Consider the following 25,416-nt stretch of genomic DNA (forward strand, 5'->3'; position numbering starts at 1 on the left):
TTAAGGTTTGAAGCCAAAATTACTAATTTTGAATAATCAATATTTTCACGCTAATATTATAGGATAGACGCAAAATAGATGACTAAGAAACAAGTTTGCAGTAAGCGGTGGATTTTTAGTGTTTAAAATCGCATCCGTTTGAATGTATCGTTCCTCCGTAAAAAATAATACGGGGTTATATTCAACACTGCAGTAGATCGGGTGGTAGGGTATCGGTAAGTCGGTGATCTCTCGTTAAGTCACATTAACAGTTGCTTCCTGTGTTATTTTTTATGGACTGAGATCCTTCTTGATTACTGATTTGACATTGAAAATAAGTAATACAATAAAGCAAAGTTCTTCTTTAAAAACAATATAATTGTTAGTTAACAAAAAGTTGTAAACAGTTTCTGTTCAACAGAGTATCTCCATTTTATCGAATTTCTCAACAAATAAACAAAAACATAATTTATTGTTTTATTATTATTTCTATTTTCCTAATGATTTCGTTTAAATATATATAATTTATAATGTTTTCTGATTTTCTGTATGCTTTACCTCACTATATAAGTTTATCCACTTTTTGTTGTCATAACTATTTTGAAAGATGTAAGTGTCTACATCCAGTTCTTGCTATTATCGCTAGCGAATGATAATGATAATTCATTCCATTTTTTTGTTATGTTTTCCAATGTTTTGCGAGCAAACACCATTTTCTCTACACTTCCATACCAATAGTGATAATTGCTGGAAATTATATTTTATTCCTTTCGGAATACATTTACATTTGTGTGTTTGTATTTGTTCTCGTGTTTACAAGTCAATAATTGTTGTGTATCAAGTAGTACAATGGTTGTAATTATGATTTTGTTTTCTCAAAATGTGGCTATAGAGACGAAAGTTTTTTTTTCTGTCTGATTTTGTGCTGCATTTGCTAAGTTCACACAAATGGAAATTAAGTATGAATGGATAATTCTGACAGTTTAGGTCTTCACGAACTTCCTTAACCATTATGGTGATAATCAATGTGAGGGTGGCTATGTACAAAATTTCGTTACACGTGAATAGCTTACCCAACTGCTACTTCTGATGATATTTTGCCTAGTGGAAAGATCTTAAACAAGTTCTGTACAATACTTTGCTGTTCATTGTCAATGGTTTTAACTATGTAAAATTTATACAAGCTTATGGATGTGGTACTCCATTATGCTGTTTTTTAATGATTGCATGTGGAAAAGCTGTAATGCTGAACTGATGCTGCTTTGAAGTGCCTTAGGGAGAGGTACTAATCATTGCTTTTCTCACTGCTTTTCGCGCTGCTGTCGAATATTCAATACATTTATACAAAATATCAACAAAGTTGTACGGAAATGGTTCCAACGGTTTGATTTCACTTACATATTTTGATAGGAGATGGAACTCATGAGTGAGTGCACGAAAGAAATTAAAATTATGCCAAAGAAAGATTTTTCGCTAAATACAAACTAAAAGAAGCTTTCAGAAGGTTCTTAAGATAAAGTGTTAAATATGTTTAATATTTTTATATACTTTTTCGTTATCACAGATTACAAATGCGTTTCTCAACATTTTGTTTCGATTTTACTTTAGATGAAATATAATACAGGTTGGCCGAAATTTAAAAACAATAGGTTTGCTTCTTTTGCATTACATAGCTTGCGATATCAGTGCATTCAATGTGCACTGTCCTAACCGAAAGCAGAAAATACAGAAAAATTGCACGTAGCGTCATAAGAGAAAACAAATATTCGTACTTAAATTTAGAAAAATTTTCTTCTTCGATTCTAAGGTGGATACCGGTAAAATGAAACACTACCAGCAGAAAGTGATTTCATACATCAAATGGGAACAAATGTCTAGCTTTCCGTTTAACACATTGTTTTGTTGCACATAGCCCAGTTTCCAGTACAGGGATAGAAAAGCTAACCTTAATGCGATTCATTAATTTTGTCCAAAGACATACTAATCTACAGCAATTTACACAAAATTCGCTTTTCGTTCTCGTATACGACTGATTTGGGTTTTTCTCAGCGATCGGGTCACGTCTCCTAGAGGTGGTAGTGGTAGCAGCAAACAGCATTAGTCGAAGGAAATAGTTCTCGCACATAGTTTTAGTAAATGTTTCGCTCCGGCCGTGAGAGGATGCATAACCGACCCATCACCCAGCGTAGTTGAAGAGAAAAAAAGGGGTGGTGGCCGTCGAAAGCAAAAACAGTTTCGCGATGGAAAGTTGTTGCATCCAAATACGTTGCACTAGCACCGGTATGTCGCATTGGGCACGTGGTTTTCCAGTGCAATGTTTAGGTTGGTTCCATAATGTTCCGTTGGTCGTTCAGTGGGGGGGTGCATCATCCATACGGGCCTCTCAGCAATGCATTGCATAATGTCGATCTAAAACGTAAAACGTAAACGGTTAGTGCATGTGTTTTAAAAATAGTTGAGATGAAAGTCATTAATCAACAATTATAATTGATGAAAATGTTATGGGATAGAAACACATTTTTCTACTGATATTGACAATTACAGGTGATAATGAAGTCGAATCAAGTACGAGACACTGAAGACGGCCTTACTGCTGAGTTCAAAATAAGTATTGGGGTACACTTTGCAATTGGGAAAAAATGGAAAACATCACGAAAATATGATAGATAAGGGTGTATTTTGAACCACCCTTACCGGGGCTCTTATTTTGGACCACCAAGAGGAATTTGCACTCAGTGGTCCAAAATATGAGCCGTCGAACTGGTGGTCCAAAATACCTCCCATATACCCTAATTTTAATTTTCTTGGACCATACGATCAAGAAAGAGTCAGCGCTTCACATATATTGAAATATTGTTTTGTAATTACTTATTATTGAAAATTTCAGTTCAGTTTAGCAATCGGTTTCGGTAAATGTGCTAGAAACACACAAACTAAAATGATAAATAATATCCATTACATACAGCAACGTAGTCCTACAACTTTCGTACAACTAGATTGAGCTGCACCGTTGAGTTTTCGTTATTTTAATAGTAGTACAACGCATTGATCATAGCGAAATGCATAACCTTCCTCAAATATGCATATGTTGTGTAACCTTCTTCTTCTTCTTCTTATTGGCATTACATCCCCACACTGGGACAGAGCCGCCTCGCAGCTTAGTGTTCATTGAGCACTTCCACAGTTATTAACTGCGAGGTTTCTAAGCCAAGTTACCATTTTGCATTCGTATATCATGAGGCTAACACGATGATACTTTTATGCCCAGGGAAGTCGAGACAATTTCCAATCCGGAAATTGCCTAGACCGGCACCGGGAATCGAACCCAGCCACCCTCAGCATGGTCTTGCTTTGTAGCCGCGCGTCTTACCGCACGGTTAAGGAGGATGTTGTGTAACCTACTCCTTGTCAATGACTGTATGATGGTTTCTTGATCGTTAAGATACAGAATGGATATAGTCAACGACGGTCAAGGCTGGATGGGAAAACGGTCAAAATATGGGAAAATGAAGCACTGGATGGCCTCATATGCTCGATCTATTTGAATGAGCACAGACTAGAGTGTGCCAAGACAGAGACCGCTTGAACAGTCAGACAGATACCGAAATCCGTCCAAAAGAAAAACTCCCCCAAAAAATTAGAAATTTCCATAAACAATTAGGAAATTGCCAATAAAGAAATCGGGTATAAGCAATAAATAAATACAAAATTTCCCTAAATAATGCAAGAATTCCAAAAAACAATTTAGAATTTTCCACAAAAGTAGAATACAATTAGCTTTTTAAAAGAAAAAAAAATATAAAAAATCCCTGAGAAAATCAATATTAGCAATAAACAATTACAAGATTTTCCACAAATGTGTTTTTTCTACAAAAAATTGAAAACTTTCCACAAAAAATCAAAAAAGAGCGATAAAAAATGTGAAAATTTTCATCAAGAAATACAAAAAAAGCAATAAAATTGAGTATTTTTTGTATAGATGACACCTTCTTCAAAAAGCGTTTATTGTCTTTTTAGGGAATTTTATTCTCTTTTTATGGAAGTTTTCCTATTTTTTATTGCTCTTCATTAATTATTTCATTTAGGCCGTTACAAATATTTAATTAACATTTTGTCCTACTGGTCTCCGATCGGTAAAAATAAAATAAAGAATATTAAAAGGAAAAAAATAAAAAATAAAACTCCTCGGATTTGTTTCGAAAATCCTAAAAATTATCCAAAGTTTATTTTGTTGCCCCCTCAAAAACTTATTTTTTGGCAAAATCCGAGGGGGGGGGGGAGACAAAATAGTTTTTAAATATTTGTATCGGCCTTATTTTTAATAAAAATATTTTTTTTGCACAACATTTTGTAATTATTAATTACTAATATTGATTTATGAAAGCTTTCAAATTAAATAACCAGGCCTACCTTCAGAGTGCAAACAATTCAATTTCTTGTTGCTACTTTATTGGGGGTGAATTGAAGTGTTTTTATGCTATATCCAATACATTTTAGTTGTTGTGTTTTAATTTACCATAATAATCATTAGAGTAAAATCAACAGTGATTCAAATCGTTCGGGGCTTTCAGTTTGAATATGAATCTGAAACATTAATTTTCCCAGCAACTGTTCAGTCAACTGACAAAAAAATAAAACTGGTATAACGCTTGGTTCTATTTTCTGCAGATTTGAACCACGAGTGAATCACGAGATTTAATTATTTTTCATTTTATCCACGGATCAATCCACATTGCAGTTACGGTGTCTTTCTTGGCAGCAACATAATGATTTCATTTAATTGAACATTTGAAAAATATGAATGGAACACTGCTGGGGAAACCAGCGAGTTTGTTCTATTTTGCTCTAGATTCAAACTAGAACAGTGGTCGAAAATTTGGAATGAAAATGAATCACTCTTAGGCGATAACAATACATTCGCCTTACCAACAAGCATTCGTTTACGATAGGTTGACGATTTGACAGTTCAATAGGTGCATTTCCCGTTTTATATCTTTGACAGTTGTAAAATCTGTAAATCAAGCAAAAGTATAACTAGAACTGTTTAGGGGATTTTTAGTAGAGTTATAAATTGTATGGGAGTTAGGAAATGAAATTGAAACTGTAAAAATGCCATCTTCAACAGACGTTATAGTTTTAAAAATTCGAACAGTTTCGTCGGGAAATTTATAACTGCACACTCAGTTTCAATTTCTGCAGCTCGGCAAAAATCCGCACAGCCGTGCGCCAGCAAAATAAAAAACTGATATTCCGGCAAAAATAGCGTTTGTTAGCTGATTTTCGGCAAATTATTTGCTGATTATCAGCAATTTTGACAGAAATCTCGGCAAAAAACATGTTTGCTGGGGCACGGCTGTGCGATTCTCGGTAAAAGTTCAACATTTTGCTGAGATCCCGGAAAAAAAAATTAAGTGTGTGGAATACTGCTCAGCTGTATTTTTGCACGAATTTGCATCACAATTTACCCGAGTTTTATTTCGTTCAAAACAACAGAAGAAAACTCATAAGCTACAAAAAATACTATTTCATCGACATCATAACAGTTTGACATTTGAATTGGCTCGAGATCGAGGAATGGAAGGAAAGTTGAAATGGTTACTAGATCCAAAAAAGCTCGTTGCTATGAAAAACGACAACAAAACAAATGTCGTTTCCTGTTGTTGATGTGTTTGTTATTGTCCAAAGATGGTCTAGTAGCCTAAAAATTTGATCATATCGACATAGACCAGTGCATGATGACGTAGGTTGACAGTTCACAGAGCTTTTTCACCGGGACTTAGCCTCTGGCGAAGCTTCCGATAAAATTGTTTCGTTATTTTATTCGCATGTAGATGTCCTTTGTGATTGATTTCATGCTGAATGCAAAGAATATCATTGAAATATTCGAATCGCGGCAATTTTAAACTAAAAATATGAATTTTATTTTCTCCTCATCGATTTTTCTTCTAACACCTTGTAAACAAGCTCTGTGAACTGTCAAATAAGAGAGGTTAGATCAAGATCTTGCATTGGTCTATAAGGAGAGTGAATCCAGAACAAAACATGATTAGAACACATCGAGATAAAGAGAAATCGAGGTAGGGAGGTTATCGAGATGTAGAATGCCCAAATGTATATATATTGAAGGGACCGAAGAAACCATCGACATAGGGAAAGATATCGAGATATAGCACATCGAGATGTGGAGAGTCGACTGTAAATCAGTTCTATCGACATCACAACAGTTTGACATTTGAATTAGCATCGGAAGATCAAGTTTTCGCTTTTCAGTTTTAAATATGTGCATTAAATTAGAGGCCTTGATATCAAGGCCTCTAATTCACCCATAAGAATCAAGTAAACGGGGTGCAGACAGCGGGGCGGTACCTTTCATGAAGGGTTCGTCGCGTGCAATTTTGAGAAAATCAGACAATATTGGTCTGTTGATTGCAATATTCAAATTATTTCATGAAAAAAATGTTACTTAGGTCCTTTTGAAAAGTTGAGCAAGAAATATTTATCGACCATTGAAATGGAAAGCAGGGCATTGCGCATCTCCTTTCGACAGCTCTTTCGTATGACTTGTTGCATGGTTTGCTCGTTTCGAGTCGAGGTGCGCAATGCCACCCCAGGCCTTGAAATTAAAATGACAAGAATTAAAGACAAACCACAATGAAAAACGGTTGATCAATGGTATTTCAGGTGCATGGACCTCTATTTAAGGTATGTTTGTATGATTTATAATGCTATTTGAGCCAATCAATGTGGATAAATTGATATATTAAATCTTAGAAACAGCTGTACGGATTTCGATCCCTCGATTCAAAATGTTTGAATGGCGGACAGACTTTGATTCAAAGGGTGTTGATTTATTTAAATAAATAATCAAACTACTCATACTTTTTATACAGTGTTACATCCTAAAAATGGATTCCCTTAAACACCCGAGAGATTGCTGACTGCTGAGTGTGTTATTTGCATTCGAATTGTATTCCCTAGAAGCTAATATAAATATGTCAGTTTTTGGGTGTACGAAGATTTGTGCCCCCATATTGTTAAACAAACTGAGCCCTTTTGAGACATAAGCTGTTTCAGATAATGAGAATGATTTTCCGAAAGTGATTATGCTAATACGTGTAACGTTTCATGAATCGAAATCAAGTATTTGGATTGTCGACGAAGTGTCAATCTCTTTGTCACCTTAGATGGATTGAAGCGGGGTGACGGTTCAACATTGCACTCGAAAATGCGATTAGAAGAACTGGCGTGCAGAGGAACTGTTATAACACGGTAGCCTGTGTTGCTGGGTTTTGTGGACGACATCGACCTCGTTGAAATCAAGGGATCCTTTATTCCATTGAAACGGAAGATGGCGTGAGTAGGCTTAACCACCAACTGTACCAAGACAAAGGACATAACTTCGGGTGGAGACAGAGGTGGACCTAGTGGTGTTAGAGCTGAGGTAGTGCTTGGGATGAGTTTGAGCTCTTATAACGTTTCTCCTAAATTGAAATAGGAAGGAAACTAGGACTAGGAAACGTGCTCTGTATAAAACCCTAATTCCACTAGTGGCTCTTAATGGACATGAATCGTGGAGGTTAATAGAGACGGACTGGAAAACTTCTGGCGTTTCGAGTGAAAAGTGCTGCGAACAACACTTGACAGGAAACTGGGAAGTGGTTTGAGTCGCAAACGCATGTGTCAAATGTACGAAAAAAAATTGTGAATCGTATGAAATACGACATACTCCAATGGGTTACTTAGTTCGAATATCGGAAGAAAGAATAGCGAAATCAATATTCAACAGAAAATCGGATAAAGTCGGCAACACAAATACGCTTGTTGAACTCGGCGGAATCAGGCATGAGACCCTAAACGTTCCGAAATCTTGAGGAATTTCACCCAATATAGAAAAAACTATGGAACTCTGAAATAGGCTAGGCATATGAGTAAGGAACGACACTGTAGCTAATCAGGGATATCCAGGTATTCTATCAAGGATGGATTCCATTCAGCGACATCTAATTGACTCTATATTTCGTTATTGAAGGGACGAACAAATTGCATCGATTTTTTATTTTTTTATTATGGGTGATTTTTTAGAATTTTGTTTAAGATCATCAATGATAATAAATTGTCGGATCGAAGAGAATCCACTCAATGTTGAATTCTGGAACAACTGTCGGGGTTAATTACTACGCAAAAAAAGGAGATAGATATAAATATTACTATGTTGCAGGATTGAAATGAAATCTGTCGAATGTGTGGTTCAATATTGTTTGTAGTTTCAGTTTTTGGGTAAAAGTCCCCAAAAGTAAAAGTTGATTGTTAAAAACTACATTATAATTAATTCTAACGATTTAAGCCAATTCTAACAGTAGTAGTATATCAGATCCCAGAAAAAAAGAGAAACGTTTTCAATAAACAATTATTAAATTAAATAATTCATAAAACAACCATTGATGCCAGACCTTTTTTTTAGAAAAGCAAGGAACCCACTTACGCATCAAAGGAGAGTGAAGAAGACCTCGGTCAAACAAGTTTGAAAAATGATCACTTCCAGCAAGTTGAATAGTTGGCATCAACAACAACTGACAAAAAGCACCCATAAATCCTTCCCTTATAAGCCTACCCCGTCTGGTATAATTTAGACGTCGGCAGCACTCCTTACATAAATCAACCGCAGCCAAGAGTGCGAATCCCCATTCATTCCTGAGCAGCAACAACTAGTCACCCTCAAGTTTCAGACTTTAAACGAAATTTGGCATGCGATGCCTGTAACTCCTTTGCTTGTGTTTAGAACGAACGCAGCAAACGAGGGAGAGTAATCTTTATTATTTTTAACGATTTGCAACCACCCTTATAGGCGACACATAAACAACCAGTTTGAATAGAGTATCACACTCATTCACTGCTGTTTTCCACATAAACATTGTCATGCGAGTTGAGAAACATGCAGTGCAGTATCTAATTAACAAATTCAGATAAAACGTTATGGACTATCAATGAATGCGAAATGGACTATTAACAATTTTTCAAACTTTTTATAATTTCATGTAGGACGTTAGATTACCAATACATTTTATCAAATGTTCCATACAAAAATAAAGATAAAATTGGGTTCGCATAACAACTTAAAATCTCCAGATTTTAATGTTAACAATATATTAAGTTAACAATATATAACAATATAAAATCTCCAGATTTTAATGTTAACAATATATTGAACAGTCTTTGGTTGGGTATGCAATGTTCATTTTTACTCCATAAGTATTTCCCCATTCAAAGTAAAATGTTCTAGTCCGACTAGGACATAAACCCAACTGCCTCTCTATGGACCTGCTTTCTAGCTGCGCTCCTAATGACAAAGTTGAAAAAGTCCCCACCCCTTCGCCTGTTTAGGCATTCATTGAATAATGTGCCGATCGTTGACTTTGATCTCCGTTCGCTTTGGTCCCAGAAATCCGGTGATATTTTCCCTGATTTATGAAAACCTGAAATCAAATTCCGATGGTGCGCATATTAAATGCCGCTCCTAAAAAAAATACCGACCCGGTCCCATAGCCACACTGTCTACATTGACCGTATTACCGAAGACTGCCCGTCTGAGTGGAGCGACCGCGTGGGTTGATTTATTTACCTCAAAATAACGTCAATGAAAAATGTTCCAAAGCTCTTTTGTTTTAGAAACAACTTGGGCACTGCTTGCATTTCTCTCTCGACCTCACGGCAACATGTCTTAAGGAATTATATGCTGCCGTCCAGTCTACGCTGCGCGGCTTCATCGACGTCGTTTAATGAGACGATATCATCGGAGATAGACCGTTCCACGCGTGCAATCTGCTGGAAGATCTAGAACTGATCTACCCCGACTCCAGTTAACTAATATTTATGTGCTTATATTAATTCATTCATAAACTTTCGAACTTATGATTGCACAGCGAGTGAGAGCAACTGGTCGGCAAGCAGGGCAGATCGTCTTCATTCGGGTGTGGTGAGCGATCATCGTCTATCTTAATCAGACGAAAAGACGGATGCGAGGATAAAACAACGAGAGAAAGAACAAAATAAAAAGTCACATTTATTCCGTGGGCCTTTTGACGGTGGTTTCCGAAGCCGCCAAGATTAATGTACGATGATCGAGCAATACCATAAATCTCGGGCGGTCTTCGAAGCCTCACTGTGCTAACTGCATGCGTTAGGTCTCGCGTCTTTTACGGCATCGGAAATGGAAATAGACCCTGGAATATTTCGATAAAGGCGTGGGTCAACGGTGCGCTAATTGGATTCCCAAGGAGATGCTAATGATGTGTGAGGTGATCGTCTATCGCAACGATTCCCAACATTTCGGTGTTTTTTTTTAGTCGGCCACGGATAAGAGTCGAGAAATTGGGAACTCCTAACCAATCGATTTTATTTTGTACTGCCTGATACACTTGTCCCACGATATAAATATCAATAGCAATGAATGGCAAATAAAAACCTCAAGAACAGCGGGAAACAAGTGTTTGGATGGTGGCACGCTTCAAAAATCAACAAATATAAATTAACATCGAACGAAGATGGAATTGGCTTTGCAGTCCCCTCATTTCGACTCGATGCAAATGCAACACCTACTCGGATACGGCATCCAAGCCCGAACTGTGAATGCTAGGAAGCAAGATTAGATTCATGGCTGTTGGTCGGGATGATAGGTATCCGCACAAACAACAAGCAACGAAGGTTACATTAAATTCGGATGGCGCACGTGATTCATTGGTAGGATACGGCGATGACTTTCAAAGACCCCGCACGCACATACACAAAGGATGATGCTAATCCCGGGCGAAAAGTTTCAAACATTAATTTTGTCACGTGGATGAGCGATGGCCTTATCTAAACATTTATATACGGGGGAAAGATCTAAAAGGCAGTCAGGGCCTTCGGTCGATCCGCTCGGGGGTATGAGAGGGATGACTGCGTTCTTGCCTTCAGACGGCAGTGGCATCATTTATCAAATTCGCATCGCGCTGCTGTGACTGCGTGGTGGTGACAAGTGCGTAGACTTTTACAAGGAATGAGCAACGGTGGGAGGTTGAAAGGAAAAAGCTTGTAGAAGCGGACTGAACTTTGACACATCAGTATGAACTGAACCAAAAATCCAAAATTACCTTTCAATGCTTTTGTCCTGGTCCATAGCAGCCAAAAGTGTGACGCCTCAGTAGTTGTATTGTGTGCTTGTGTAGAGACCGGAAAACCTAAAAGCTCGTGTTTTGTATGTGGCGGGGAATTATGCGACCAACTGAGGATGCCGAGCGGTGGTATTCACGCCAAATCTCTCAGCTCTTTCTCTAATCTTCTGAATGTTGCGTACGCTGTTGTTGCTTTTGCCGTTCAAACCGGGGAAACGAAACCGTTGCCAACTTGTGATGTGCTAAAATGGACGAAAATTGATTGTTCATAAATTATTCATTCCAACGCGCCACCGTGGTCGTCAACGTGTAGCGACTTCTGGTCGGGAAAACAGGAACCCACTTACTTTTTGAAGAACGGTTTGAAACCATCTTGCTGATGCAGCATTTGCTGAGTGTAATCTTGCTGGGATTTTTGCGGTGAATTTGATTGCATCCGATAGTAGTTGTTTTGCTGTCCTTGCTGATTGGCCTGTCCCATCGATTCCGGAGACGACGCATAACCATTCGATTGGTTTAGATTGTTGTTGTTTGGAGTGAGGTTGTTGTTGTTATTGTTATTGCCAGAACCATTATTGACCGCCGCATTATAGCAGGTACCTGTCGTAGGGGTTGCTGAGGTGGTTGTAAGCAGATTCCCCGCCACGCTGGGTAGTTTCATATTCGGTGGGGTTTGAGGTGGGGTGTCTGTCTGGACCTCGGGAAACCCCATCGACTGGGAATTGTTGCTGTTCATAGGTTGCTGGGGTTGCTGCTGCTGTGGATGCATCCCTTGCTGCGGGTGCTGTTGTTGATGCTGTTGCTGTTGTTGCAAAGTGGGAGTTGTAGCATCCGTCACTGGACCCGTACTCGTATTGCTGTTGGTACTGTTGCTGCTGCTGCTGTTGTTGTTGTGGGTAGTATTGTAGTGTTGAGCTCCTGTTAGAAACCCCCCATAACGGGAATAAGGGGTATTCCCGAAATTGTTCATCATACCACTGCCCATAGTCCCCATACCTTGGCTGTGCGGCGTATTTGCCATATTCATACTCATTGGGGAACTTCCGCCGCCCATCATCATCCCACTGCCCGTATGCTGTTGGTGTTGGTGCTGTTGCTGATGCTGCTGTTGGAGGTGCTGCTGCTGCTGCTGTTGCTGCTGCAGATGGTGTTGCTGTTGATGGTGCTGTTGCTGTTGGTGGTGCTGCCCTGGGTGATAGCCGCCGGTCATCCAGGAGCTGTGTAGTGCCTGTGGTGGTGGGGTTTTGCAAGCGGCTGTGTCTGCCAGACTCCAAATTTTCGGCTTTGAGGCTGGAATCGGCACTCCACAGTCGCTGCCCGTTTGGTTTTTTGGATGGTCCATTTCTGATTTGAGTCCTGCATGGTGGTGGTGTCCCCCGAGCATCGAATGGTGGTAGTACGGATGGTGCTGCCCCAGATGTCCCGGATGCCCTAATAAGTTTTCCGGCTTCCGTTCGTCGTCGGTGAGATCATCATCGTCATCGTCCTTGTCGTGCTCGGCTTTCACGTGGTGATGCATGTCTAGAAAGAGAAAGCTGATATTAATCATTATGCAAGGCTTTTCAGCTCAGCATCTGTGACCTCCCAGATTCGGGCCACAGTACAATTACAATGTTCATAAAATAAGGGTAGAAGCAATTGTAAACGTCATAAAATAAGCAATGTGTAAAATCGGCTTTACAATGTAAATATATTAGAAGTTTTGCCCTTTTTAGGCAATATTCTATGTTATTTAATAACTAATATTTAATAAAAAATGTCTCCCCTCCCTCCTCCTTAATAAATAAATAATACTGAAATGAAATAAAAATGAAAACTAAAGGGAAAATGAAACTGTAAAAAGAAGTACGTTTCATGTTGGATCTTGCGATTATTTGGAAGGCTCATTTGCCATTTGGCGTTACGGAGCCGAATACTTTTGCTTTTTTATTAACAATTTGTTTTGCAATTTTTGTAATTCTTCTTCTTACAACTATGGTAAGTTTGGGTAACCGACGTACTCGCGGCTGATTCAAAATTAAGGATTACAAAAATTAGAAATTACAAAGAAGAGAGGAAAAAGGAGGGGGTTTTGAGTTCTAAACCATTAATTTGCTAGGTTCATGAGTGAAAGGGTGGGGGAGGGGGGTAATAAAATATAAATATTAAAATGAAAAAATCAGAACAACTCCTCAGATTTGTTGAAGAATGCTTTGAAAATCCTTAAAATTTAACGATTTTTTTGTTGCCCCTCAAAATATTATTTTTGGAAAAAAAACTTGGGAAGGAGACATCTTCTTCTTCTTCTTATTGGCATTATATCCCCACACTGGGACAGAGCCACCTCGCAGCTTAGTGTTCATTAAGCACTTCCACAGTTATTAACTGCGAGGTTTCTAAGCCAGGTTACCATTTTTGCATTCGTATATCATGAGGCTAGCACGATGATACTTTTATGCCCAGGGAAGTCGAGACAATTTCCAATCCGAAAATTGCCTAGACCGGCACCGGGAATCGAACCCAGCCACCCTCAGCATGGTCTTGCTTTGTAGCCGCGCGTGCTTATGGGGAAGGAGACATATTTCATTTAATACTAGTTGAACGCACCTGACCTTGCTCGGGTTGTATTATTTTGCATTCTAACTGGCGATAGTTCAGTTCATTGCTGACAGATAAAACCGAAGTGGCTGCCAGGTGGAAGCAACACTTCGAGACTTTGTTGAATAGTGGAAGTGACGGTGCATCGGTGAACAGAATAAATATTAGCGACGATGTACAAGCTGTGGAGTCGTCTACACTGCCGTGAATCGCATATCTGTCCCATCTTTGCTGGGTTTCCTATGCATATGGAACAGATATGCGATTCACGGCAGTACACTAGATGAGGTTAGAAAAGCTATTAAAGAGCTGAAAAACAATAAGGCTGCGGGGAAGGACCAGCTCCCGGCTGAACTTCTCAAACATGGCAGTGAGCAGTTTTATGAAGTTCTGCACCATATTATGTCGAAAATATGGGAAGACGAGGAATTGCCTGCTAGCTGGTTGGACGGCCTCATTTGCCCTCTCTTTAAGAACGGGCACAGACTGAAGTGCGTCATTTACCGAGGAATAACCCTCCTTAATTCGGCATACAAAATTATGTCCCGTATTCTGATCAACAGATTGAGACCACTTAAAGAGTCCTTCGTCGACGAATAGCAAACAGGTTTTCGTGAGGGCCGATCAACGACGGATCAAATGTTTACCCTGAGACAAATCCTTGATAAATTCCGGGAGTACAACTTGCAGACACATCATCTGTTTATTGATTTCAAAGCGGCGTACGATTCAGTGAAACGGAATAAAATACGGCAAATTATGCTAGAACATGGTTTTCCAGCGAAACTGATACGGCTGATTCGTATAACGTTGGACGGATCGAAATCAAGGGTAAGGGTTGCGGATGAAATATCGACGTCATTTGTTACCTTAGATGGATTAAAGCAAGGTAATTCACTCTCGAATCTACTGTTCAATATAGCGCTCGAGGGAGCGATTATGAGAGCTGGTGTGCAAAGAAGCGGTACCATTATCACAAAATCGCATATGCTCCTGGGATTTGCGGACGATATCGATATTATCGGAATTGATCGCCGTGCCGTGGAAGAGACTTTTGCGCCTTTTAGGAGGGAGACAGCAAGAATTGGACTCACGATCAATACCAGCAAAACGAAGCACATGGTCGCTGGCAATCAACGTGGTTTCATTAGTGATGGTGGTAGTGAAATGGTGCTGGATAGTGACAAATTTGAAGTGGTTGAAGAATTTGTGTATCTTGGAACATAAGTGACGTGCGATAATGATGTTACCCGCGAGGTGAAAAGGCGTAATGCAGCTGCAACGAACTTCGTAACCAGCTTAAGTCCCGTAGTCTGCGAACGAAGACAAAATTCGCGCTGTATACTACTCTGACTTTTCCGGTGGCTTTATACGGCCATAAATCAGTGACGTTAAAGGAGGCTTTCGGGGTGTTTGAGCGTAAGGTGCTGCGGAAAATACTCGGCGGTAAACAGGAGAACGGTATCTGGCGGCGTCGCATGAATCACGAGTTGTACCAGGTGTATAAAGAACTGGATATTACTTAGCTTATACAACACGGCAGACTACAGTGGGCTTGACATGTTGTTCGTATGCCGGAAGAATGTCAAGCGTAGATAACATTTAGTAGAGAGCCCGCAGGCTTCGTGGACGGCCGCGTACGCGATGGCTTTTTGCAATTGAAGAGGACCTGAGGGCGCTCAATGTTCAGGGCGATTGGAAGCGATTGGTCCAGGATCGAGTCCAGTGGAGAAGGATACTCCATTCGGCGTAGGTTCATCGAAGAGCTGTAGCCCATCAAGTATCAAGTAAGTATCCGCCTTGTGCTACCAAAATCGAATGGTTTTGTTGTCATAATTAAATATGGCCTAAATTGAATGAGGTCTGTATGATATTTTTTGAAACGAGCTTCCTATCTAAAATCGTTTTTGAATTGTAATAGTTGCTCTTTGATAAAGCTCTTTGTATGAGAAAATGAAAAATAGAAGAATGATAAGAATAAATGGAAAAATAAAAAACTTGTCGCCCACAATCAGCATTGAATATCATGCCCAAAGGCATTCTATCACTGCACTCGCCCATCCTAAAAGCCTATTAAACATTCAGCTCGTTGAGAGTGCATCACGAAAACGCACAAAGATCCTACCTCACCCCACATCATTAGCCCTCTGCTGCAAACGTAAAAAAACGACGAGAAGATCGATCGATATGGAAAACCGATTTGTCAGTCAGTTCGTGGCGGCGGGTACCGATTGTCAGCTGAATTTAATGGATTCCTTATTTTCCTTTTCCTTTCTCGCGAGCATCAATCTACAAACCACCGAAAGGCATGAAGAGGGCTCTTCCTAAATATATACCTTGGGCCAATTCATTCATTCATCCATCCAACCAACCATCCATCCATCCGTCTCCATTAGCGCCACTCTTTGGCACATCAGCCACGTGGTTTGGCCGCACATTAACCCCTTTCCCCGGGCAGCATTTCACTTGTCGTCCCGAAATGTGGCGGAAACGACGCATGGACGCGGGAAATATTTCAATTCCAAAGTGGCTTTCATCGAGTGCCGAGTTTTTACCGCCCAGGTTGGTTAGGCCGGCAGTAGAAGCTGACAGCCCGAGCGAGCAGCAGCAGCAAAAAATCCTACGCGCCGGCCGTGCCGTTGTCTCGCATTGATTGACTGAACACACTGCAGCGCACTGCTGCAAACGATTGCACTTATACGTTTCGTGTGATTCCATTTTCTCAATTGATTTGATGGATTGATTTCTGTCTGGTTTGATTTGCAGCGCTATGCATAGTTTATCGGTTTTCCCTGCGCGCATATTCGTCACCGTATTCGGATCTTAAAAATGCAAAAGGATATCTACCTACTACTAGCGCACGGTTTCGAATTCACGCTCGGGCTTGGAACATTTGAAGGAGATTGATTTCGAGTCCTGAACATATGTTTGAGACTGCACAACAGGGCAGGACAATCATGTTGAAGCCATCAAACTTTGGGTTAGCGAAAATTTACCGCACACATAACCGAACGTCTATTGTAGGTTTGTACATCGGATGTCGTTCATTGCCATACATGAACAGAATGATTGTTATGCTTTACAATTATTTGGGAAATGTAAAGAAGACGCATAACCATATGTTTGACATCTGTATTGATTTTTTGTACTATCCTGAGATGCGTAAAAATACGCCAGACTCCGTTGGGCTGAACACATGATGCGAGTGTCGGAAGAAATAATTGTGAAAACAATATTCATAAAAAAGCCGGTTAAAGGTCTGCGTCTTCCTGAAAGGGTGAGACAATACAACCCAACTTCTTAACGTATAAATTAAAAATCAATTTCGCCCTTTTCACGAATGCAGTGCCACAGGGCAATCAAAAAAGGGTTAGGTGTGGTGGAGATAAAATCGAACCAAATAAGAAAAGCATTTTCTTCCAATTCCTTCATCATTAATGGAATGAATTAGAGAATAACTAGAGAATAAAAAGCCCTTTTGCATTAATACTTTCTAACTAAGGCTTTTCTTGTTTTTTTACTGCCGGCCGTTTCAGTTCCTGCCATAAATCCTTTTTGCACTAATCCTTTTCTTGGTTTTGTTTTTTTTTTTGTAGTTAAGCCCTTTTGGACTAAGAGCGTTTTAGTTCTTTCCATAAGGCTGATTTGCACCAATCGAAAGCATTTTCTTCTTTGTTTTGGTACTTTTGGATTGAGGCCGTTTTAGTTCCTGCCCTTCTGCACTAATCCTTTTGAACTCAAGCTTTTCTTGGTTTTCCGAATATCTTCAACATCGCCAACACTTTTTTTTCTGTATTTTAATTTTTAAACAGTTTTATATTGAAATTCAAAATCAACTTTTTGTGAGTCGGCAACGCTTGCGTTTCATATTCCATCCTTTATTTAAGATGAAGTACCTAAAATCGATTCCACGAACCAGCCTAGTAATCATATTCTAAGGCAATAGACAGAGGGATGAATTTGCAACAGATTCTTCGTCTTCCTATGACATGTTTGAAGGATGGTTGTCGTAAATGCGGCCTTCTAAAGATAAATCTCGCCTCTGCTGGGTTAGGCAACCGCCACCGAACAAGAGAAAGGATTAAGTATTATATCCATTGTAAATGTATTGTACAACATCAAGGACACAACTTTCTTGTGTGTCCTTGTGGAGAGACCAGCAAGTGTAGGTATTTGTTAGTACTCACCGATGAGGTCGAGAAACCACAAATCATCGTAGGATGGTACGAGCAGTTGTGCTGCAGCGGGTCCACAATAGGATGTGACAGTTTTGTTATAAATTTCCCTACCCCATCACGATAGGAAGTGTGTTGCAGCAGATGTCGGTCGTATGGACCTTAGATGCTTCAATAGAAACTTGTATGACTCCGGTGTGATAGCAATTCTGCAGACCTTTTTCCTTTCAAAACACTCCTTCCATGCACTTACATCACAAACTATCCCTTTCGGTGGTCGTTGTTCGTTCGCCTAGAAGAACATGGTTTTGGAATGCAAGCTCCGGTTGTCACAGTACTTTAACTTCATCATCCTTTACTTTCCAATATTGTGGCCAACCACGGAGACAAAGGCAACAAATTTTTGCGGTTACCCGAAAAACGTTCCCATGGCCAAATCACTGCTGCATTGTCTGTTCTGTCCAAATACTCGTGTAATCAAATTTGGACACACGAGCGAAAATATGCTCTTCCATTAAATCTAATAAAAATCATCGACCCTGAATAAACTTATTTCAACAATTCGATATGGTGAATTAAATCTAATAACAGTAAACACACGCAGCCTCCCGAGCAGATCCTCTATGGTCGTTTTTCCGTCCCGGGCGACGGGGGTTGTTCGGCACTGAAACTGAGAACCACCACTTAAGCATCTCACCCTTGGTCGTTTGTGCGGTACTTTAGATATGCCTCCCTCGCCAGTAACCGATCCAAACAAGCACGACGAACGTGAAACGGCCTCGTTATGCTTCAACGCTGGCCGTCGCCGCCGTAGGACTAGAGAGAGCCCTGGCCTGGGACCGAAGTGGTTTCGGCAACCCCTGCTGATGTCTAGTTTGCGAGCAAACGAACGACTGCGTTAGCCTTTTTCCGGCGTGCGGCTTTCTAAACCGACGACGACGACAATGACGACGTCGCCCCGCCGAGGGTGGGCGAGAAAATGAATTGAGTCTTAATAAGTGATATTATGTGATTTTCATTCAATTGAAAACATAGCACTTTCTCCCCTTTGTCGCTTTTTGCGTATGCTTGCCACCGGTTTCGCAACCCGAAATTGTTCATTCCCTGGACGCATCGGTAATGGAGAATGCCGCTCATTGCCGGTTGCTCGATTTAGGGGATGGAAAAAAAGGGGCGAATTTCAAAGTTTATTGCACCGAACTATTTTGTATTAAGTCAGGTTGTGTCGGTGATTAGATTCAAATAGGAAAGGGTTTCTGTAGGTTGAGAATTTTAAGCGCATTGTTTTGAAAAAGTATCGAATTAAACTAAAGTCAGAAGTCTTAGCCACTTAGCCAAAACTCAATTATGTCTAATTTAATGTTTTTTTTACTCATTTTATTCTTGATCTACAGAAAACCATGCCGAGTGTATACTTTTTTTGACGTAGGACTTACGTCTTTCTTTACTATACTGGGTGTCATTTAGATTTTTGGAAATCGAGAGCGTTACGCTGGAAGGGAAGATTTCGAACGTTACTAGCGCCTTTATCTTTGGATGGATTTTGAAGATTTATATATCAATCCACTCGGACACTCTCCAGCAATTTGTCAATTTCATTGAAACTTAAGGTTATAAACGATAAGCTATTGAAAATTCCAATTCTTGTCAAAGCTAGTAAAATGTTCATATGTAACCAATCTCGTGCATTTCTAACACGGACATCAGAATGCGCTGAGCCACGAGCCTTCGGGTCCACCGCAAGATTTACTTTGTGTATAAAAGAAGCAGTGCCTGCCGTGTGCGAATCATTACAGTTTGTGACAGCAGTGCGTACTGACGTGTGTTTCGCTCGCGCATTTTTTTCTCGTTCGTTCGCTGTGTTTACCTACACAGCATGCAGTCGCCAGTGGGAAAGCTGTCGGTGGGTCTGCGAATATGCATGAAAGAAGAGGAAACATTTTGTTGTCACTCTGCTTGATGATGGTCGGATGCGGTGGTGTCGGTTCCAATCAATGCGATCGCCCATCGCATCGCTCGGAGTTCACGGCTAGAGGCCGATGATGGCTGAGGCTGCGAGGACAGCGGTGGTGGATGAAGAATAATAAAATTAGCCCAGATTTCCAGAAGTTTTGAAAACAACAAATCGTTAATAATTCTACACAGTATGAAAGTTGTCGTTTCCAATATTAATACCTATAATCAAACCCCACAAATTTAAAAGTTTAATGTAAATACGTTACGTTTATACAAGTCCTACGTCTACTTGCGGTTATGTTTAAAGCATTACCCATTACTTTTTTAATTTCTGTTATTCAGTGCATTCTGTGCTGTGAAAGATACGTCAATATGATTTGGTGGCAGCGTGAGAATCTGCAAGTTGAGGATAAAGGCCGTTTTTCATCTACAGTGTCACCAACGTGCACTGGCTAGACAAAGGGCCACTGCGGTGGGCCGGACACATAGCCGGACAACAATCCGACGGACATGAGAAGGCGATGTGCACAGCGATCAGCTGGAAGACGATTTGAGGACCTTCCGTTGACTATGTGGTTGGCGACGTACAGTCAAGGAACGAACTGAATGGAGAAGACTTTTATGCACTGCAAAGGCCACTCCGGCCTTATTCTGAGTAAATAATGACGAGTTCCGTGATTCATTATGTCCAATAACCATCTGTTGTTCGTTGGTTCGGTCAATTTTGGAGTCAAGTCATACAAGGACGTAGCCAGAGGGGGACAGAAAAGGGCCGTGGCAATTTCCAAAATGGGGGGAAGTTTGAAATAAAAGAGATAAATAAGTTCCCAAAGTATTATACACGAGAGCTGATTTGGGATTCAATCATGTACAGAAATAGTCGATTAAAATTCAAAATATTACCAAAAACCAAAGAAATTTACGACTCACAATACATGAAACACCCAGCACCATTAAATCGCTAGTTGAAACTGCCAAGGTCGCCATCGAACGCAAGCGGCACTGAGCATCATGAACAGGAGTTGGTAGTCGCCCGTTACGGATATCGGTGCAGTGTGTCCAAAGCAGGGAGGAGTGCGTGTGGAATGGACGCCGCCACCAATCGTCGAAAGAATGTACCGGAACGCAGAAGCAGTAGAGTGCTGTCGCAAGAGAGACGAACAGCATTGCTGACATCCTACAACTAGATTGAAGCACGTAGCAGCAGCAGGCCACCATTGAAAGAGGCGGACCATGAGTGTCAGTGTGCTTCTCCGCGGAGGATAGATGTCAATAATGAACAGAGGTATGAGTGACAGCTACCATCGTCGCAACTATCTTCAGCTTGCGGTGAGCTCGTAGCCGCAAAGCATTAATGATTAATCATAGATTTAATCATGATTAATGAATAATGGGTTATTTAATCATTATTCATTAATCATAATCATACAAAAAATACGATTTAATCATTAATCACTAATCGTTATTCATATATTTTTGCATTTAATCATTAATCACTAATCGTATTCATGATTGTTTTGAGTTTATTCATTAATCATCAATTTTAATCATTGCATACATTGCTTTTATTCATTATTCTTTAATCATAATCATACAATTTTTAAACCTTTAATAACATAATTTGGTAGAAAGGTTACTTTATTATTGATCACTATGCAAATCGATCAATTTATTTATTCATAATCATTATTCATTAATCATATCGATCGTTAATCATTAATCATACACATATTGTGTCAACATTTAATCACGATCGGTAATCGTTAATCATGCTTCAATCGTTTTATTCTTTAATCATAATCGTTAATCATTGTCAAAAATTATTTTAATCGTTAATCATAATCATTAATCATTGTCAAAAATGGATAAATCATTAATCATAATCTTTAATCATAGAGTCGAATGGTTTAATCATAAGAAATTTAATCATTCATTGGAAGCTTTATTCATTAACGCAAAGCGTGGTGCCACGGTCGTCGGTTGCGGGGGAGCTACCGCTGTTGGGGAACTTTTCATCAGAGTAGGATAGATCCGCCACCGGGGACTAGTCAATCGCTATCGCTATCGAGGCGAGATGTGAATAATGGCTAAACCGAGTGCTGAAGGGATCATCTGGAAATCGTAGTTTTCGAAGTGGGCTAGATCCACCGCCAGGGACTGAACCGTAAAGGATTCTGTTGTCCATCATTGTACGAATCCACAGGTCGATGGCCTCAATCGCCAAGGAAGGTTTCCCCTCTCGGACGCCCAAGGTGGCTGTGCCATGGCCATCCGAATGTTTCAAGAAAGCAAGACGAGTGGTACCGTCTAGTAACACACTCTCCTTGATATTCCGGCGAAATTTCTGAACCCACAACTAAACAGGAATCGCTGTCGGCCACCTGCTTGCATATACCATCGAGAAGCGGCGTCCAACAGTCCCATGAGCAAAGTGTAAGCTCCCGGTCGTTAGTTTTTTATTGTCGCAAGAAACCTTCCATTCAGTGCTGCAAAGTGTCACCGTACAAGTCACGCAAAGCGTGACAATAACAAAATCCAGGTCATGTGTCAAGTACTCAATTGTGATGCTCAATGTGGATCTCACATGCTTGGTGTAACGATCACCATGAAAGTGACATTTTAGCAACTAGCGCTTGGTCACTCACCATGTCTTCACTTCTTCTGCCTGTGATCACCAGCATGAATGATAGGAAAACTTTCCTGATGTTGTGGTTGTCATATCCATGTCATCTTGACTATCGTGATGATCACTTGACCTATGCGGTGTTTGGTTCGAAATCAACGCTCGACAGCAATGGAATAATCCACTTAGCGGAATTAATGGATTGTGATAAAAATGCATGAAGCCAAAATAGAACTTTTGGGAACATTTAAGTGTTCTTATCGTTTATATTGACTTTTTGTGCAATATTTTAAGAGGTGCTGTTAAAAGAAAAGTACATACATAGTTTTTCCAAATTTGATCCAGACTATCTTTTGAAAAAGGCCAAATTTTTATTGATTTTTCAAATGGATACAATTAAAAACGACGCATCCTACAAAAAAATTTTGTATGGGTGACTATCGCAAAATCAGTCAAAGTTTCTAGTACAGATATTGGAAACAATTCAAATTGAGCCCTACACTGAAAAAATCAATTTCAACAGTTTCAAAAATTAAAACTCGATTTGCGAAAAACGCTTTTTTGATTTGTATGAAATTGTGTCTCAAGATAGGTGATTATGTTCCTACCAATCGTCCATACATCGCAAGCTTGACACTTTTAAGGAAAAAGTTTTTCTAACAAAAATTTTTTTTGTCGGAATTGACTTTTTCTCAGTGTCAAGGAGTGCCAGTGGATTTAACATATACATACATATATTTAAATATTCCTGTACAGTCAAGCAGAGTACAATATTTAGGTCGTAACTAATCGCAACGGATAAAAATACACTGAAAATAATTTCGACAAGAAAAAGTTTTGTTAGAAATACTTTTTTCCCTTAAAAGTGTCAAGCTTGCGATGTATGGACGGTTGGTAGAGAACATAAACACCTATCTTGAGACACAATATCATTCAAATCAAAAAAGCGTTTTTTCGCAAATCGAGTTTTAATTTTGAAACTGTTGAAACTGATTTTTTTCAGTGTAGGGCTCAATTTGAATTGTTTCCGATATCTTTATTAGAAACTTTGACTGATTTTATGATAGTCACCCATACAACATTTTTTTGTAGGATGCGTCGTTTTTAATTGTATCCATTTGAAAAATCAATAAAAAATTTGGCCTTTTTCAAAAGATAGTCTGGATCAAATTGGTAAAACTTAGTTAGAGCCATTCTCAAATACGGCCCATACAAATTTCAGAACCCTCCCATACAAAATACGCTACGAGAGGGTGGGTGGGGCTTTCAGCCCCAGGTCCATTTTAGCGTTATGTAATTTGTGAATGAACCCTTAATTTAACTATTGATTTATCCAATTTATCAATTAAAAACGACGTCAGTCCAATCAAACGACAACAAAATCAATCAATAACGGTGCTCACCTGCACTTTTGACAGCTGACCGACCTGATGCTCTTTATGGCGCTCAGCTTGTGGTTGTCAATCTGGGTGTCACGCTTACCGAAGGTATTCACGTGTCAGCTTCTACATGTCACGATGCGCTTGCAGTGATTGTCAGTAAAGAACATCGTTTAAAAGCGTGGTGGTTTTTGTTTTCATATCTGATCATCTGGTGATGGTCACGACATTTTGCAAGACTGCTTCCATTACACAGTAAATAGCCGAGTCTGGGATCGCGGAAGAATCTCTTGTGTGCTGAGTTGGTCATTTACTACCGGTTGTCGATTACGCACGGTGTTAACGTACTGTATTCATGAGTATTAAAGAAGATTCAAGACATGAAATATTTTTTGTAAAGTTTGCTGAAAATACGATTCCGAAGATCTTAAAAAGTTGCCCCTTCCCTGTACGAAATCCTGGCTATGCCCAATTGCCCACCAGGTGAATCGCCCGAATGGAAACTATTTAAAAAATTCTTCATGAATGCACTTCGGTTCCACATGTGGCGCGACCCAAAGAACCTTTCACCGTACGTGGAACGGTGTCGCCTTCTGCAAACAGAATCACTTGAGGTTGGGTAGACAATAGATCAGGCCGCTTTTGCTAGAAAGCCGCTTACTGGGAGACATCGACTGTCCTACTTTGCTAACTCAGATGAATCTGTACGCTCCCGAAAGGCCACTCCGTCGACGCAAAAGCGAAAAGAAAGGTGTTTTATATAAGCAATTAATAGCGCTATTTCATTGATTATAATTCGAATTAGTGTTTTTATGCAATCAATTTCGTCTCTAATATTGAGCACGTTGTGCAAATTGTCTCAAATTTCGGCAGCAACAGCATCAAACACGTACCAACACTCTTTTTTGTGTACAAGTTCTTATTGCATGTGTAATAATTGGCAGAATTTTAGGGAATTTTAAATACTAGTTTAGACTATAAAGTTTACATGTGCGAAATTTCGTCACAATCTGTCAAACGGTTATTGAGATGTCTTCCAAGTAAGAAGCCAAGAAGAAGACCGTGTCCCGTGCCGCCACAACATCGTGCAAGACCACTAAGACGACCAGCGGCCAGCTGGCAGCAAAAGGAAAGTGAAAACAACCTACACCCAAAAAACAAATCTGACAATTATTGTATAAAATCTGGGCATATACAATTTTGTAAGCTTTTTATACAAATATTGTATTAAAATAAAACAAATCTGTATTATTTCAATACAACAATTGTATTAAAATCTACCGAAATTGTATATGCCCAATACAGTTTCTGTAAGGTTCTTATGCAGAACTGTATTAAAATCTGCCATCCGCTGGTTGGGTGTACCCTTAAAACAAAAGAATGATGAGAGATTATACTTCAAGCGCAATTCAGATCATTTGATTCGGGACATGGTCAAGAAGGTCAATTCTTCTTTCTGGGGCGTTCAGTAGGCAATGAAATAGGCCAGGCTTCATGTGTTTACGGCAAAGGAAGGCGCCAAACCAAACAGATAAACAGAAAACATGAGCAAAATCTCACGCCAAGAAGCTGTACCG

The 25,416-nt window shown here is 39.7% G+C and overlaps 1 protein-coding gene across 1 annotated transcript in view; it reads right to left on the minus strand.

Moving 5' to 3' along the window:
- Positions 1 to 447: 447 nt before the first annotated feature.
- LOC134211687 (homeobox protein araucan) overlaps positions 448 to 25,416 on the minus strand; it is a 54,595-nt gene continuing 29,626 nt past the window's right edge. Inside the window, exons 3-5 of the mRNA XM_062688816.1 lie at positions 11,477 to 12,650; positions 11,109 to 11,371; positions 448 to 2,388 (exon numbers count right to left, since the gene is read on the minus strand). Coding sequence (XP_062544800.1) covers positions 11,332 to 11,371; positions 11,477 to 12,650 — 1,214 coding nt within the window. The 3' untranslated portion in view covers positions 448 to 2,388; positions 11,109 to 11,331. The remainder of the gene's footprint in view (positions 2,389 to 11,108; positions 11,372 to 11,476; positions 12,651 to 25,416) is intronic.

The sequence above is a fragment of the Armigeres subalbatus genome, chromosome 2 (assembly GCF_024139115.2).
Source record: "Armigeres subalbatus isolate Guangzhou_Male chromosome 2, GZ_Asu_2, whole genome shotgun sequence".
Classification (NCBI taxonomy): domain Eukaryota; kingdom Metazoa; phylum Arthropoda; class Insecta; order Diptera; family Culicidae; genus Armigeres; species Armigeres subalbatus.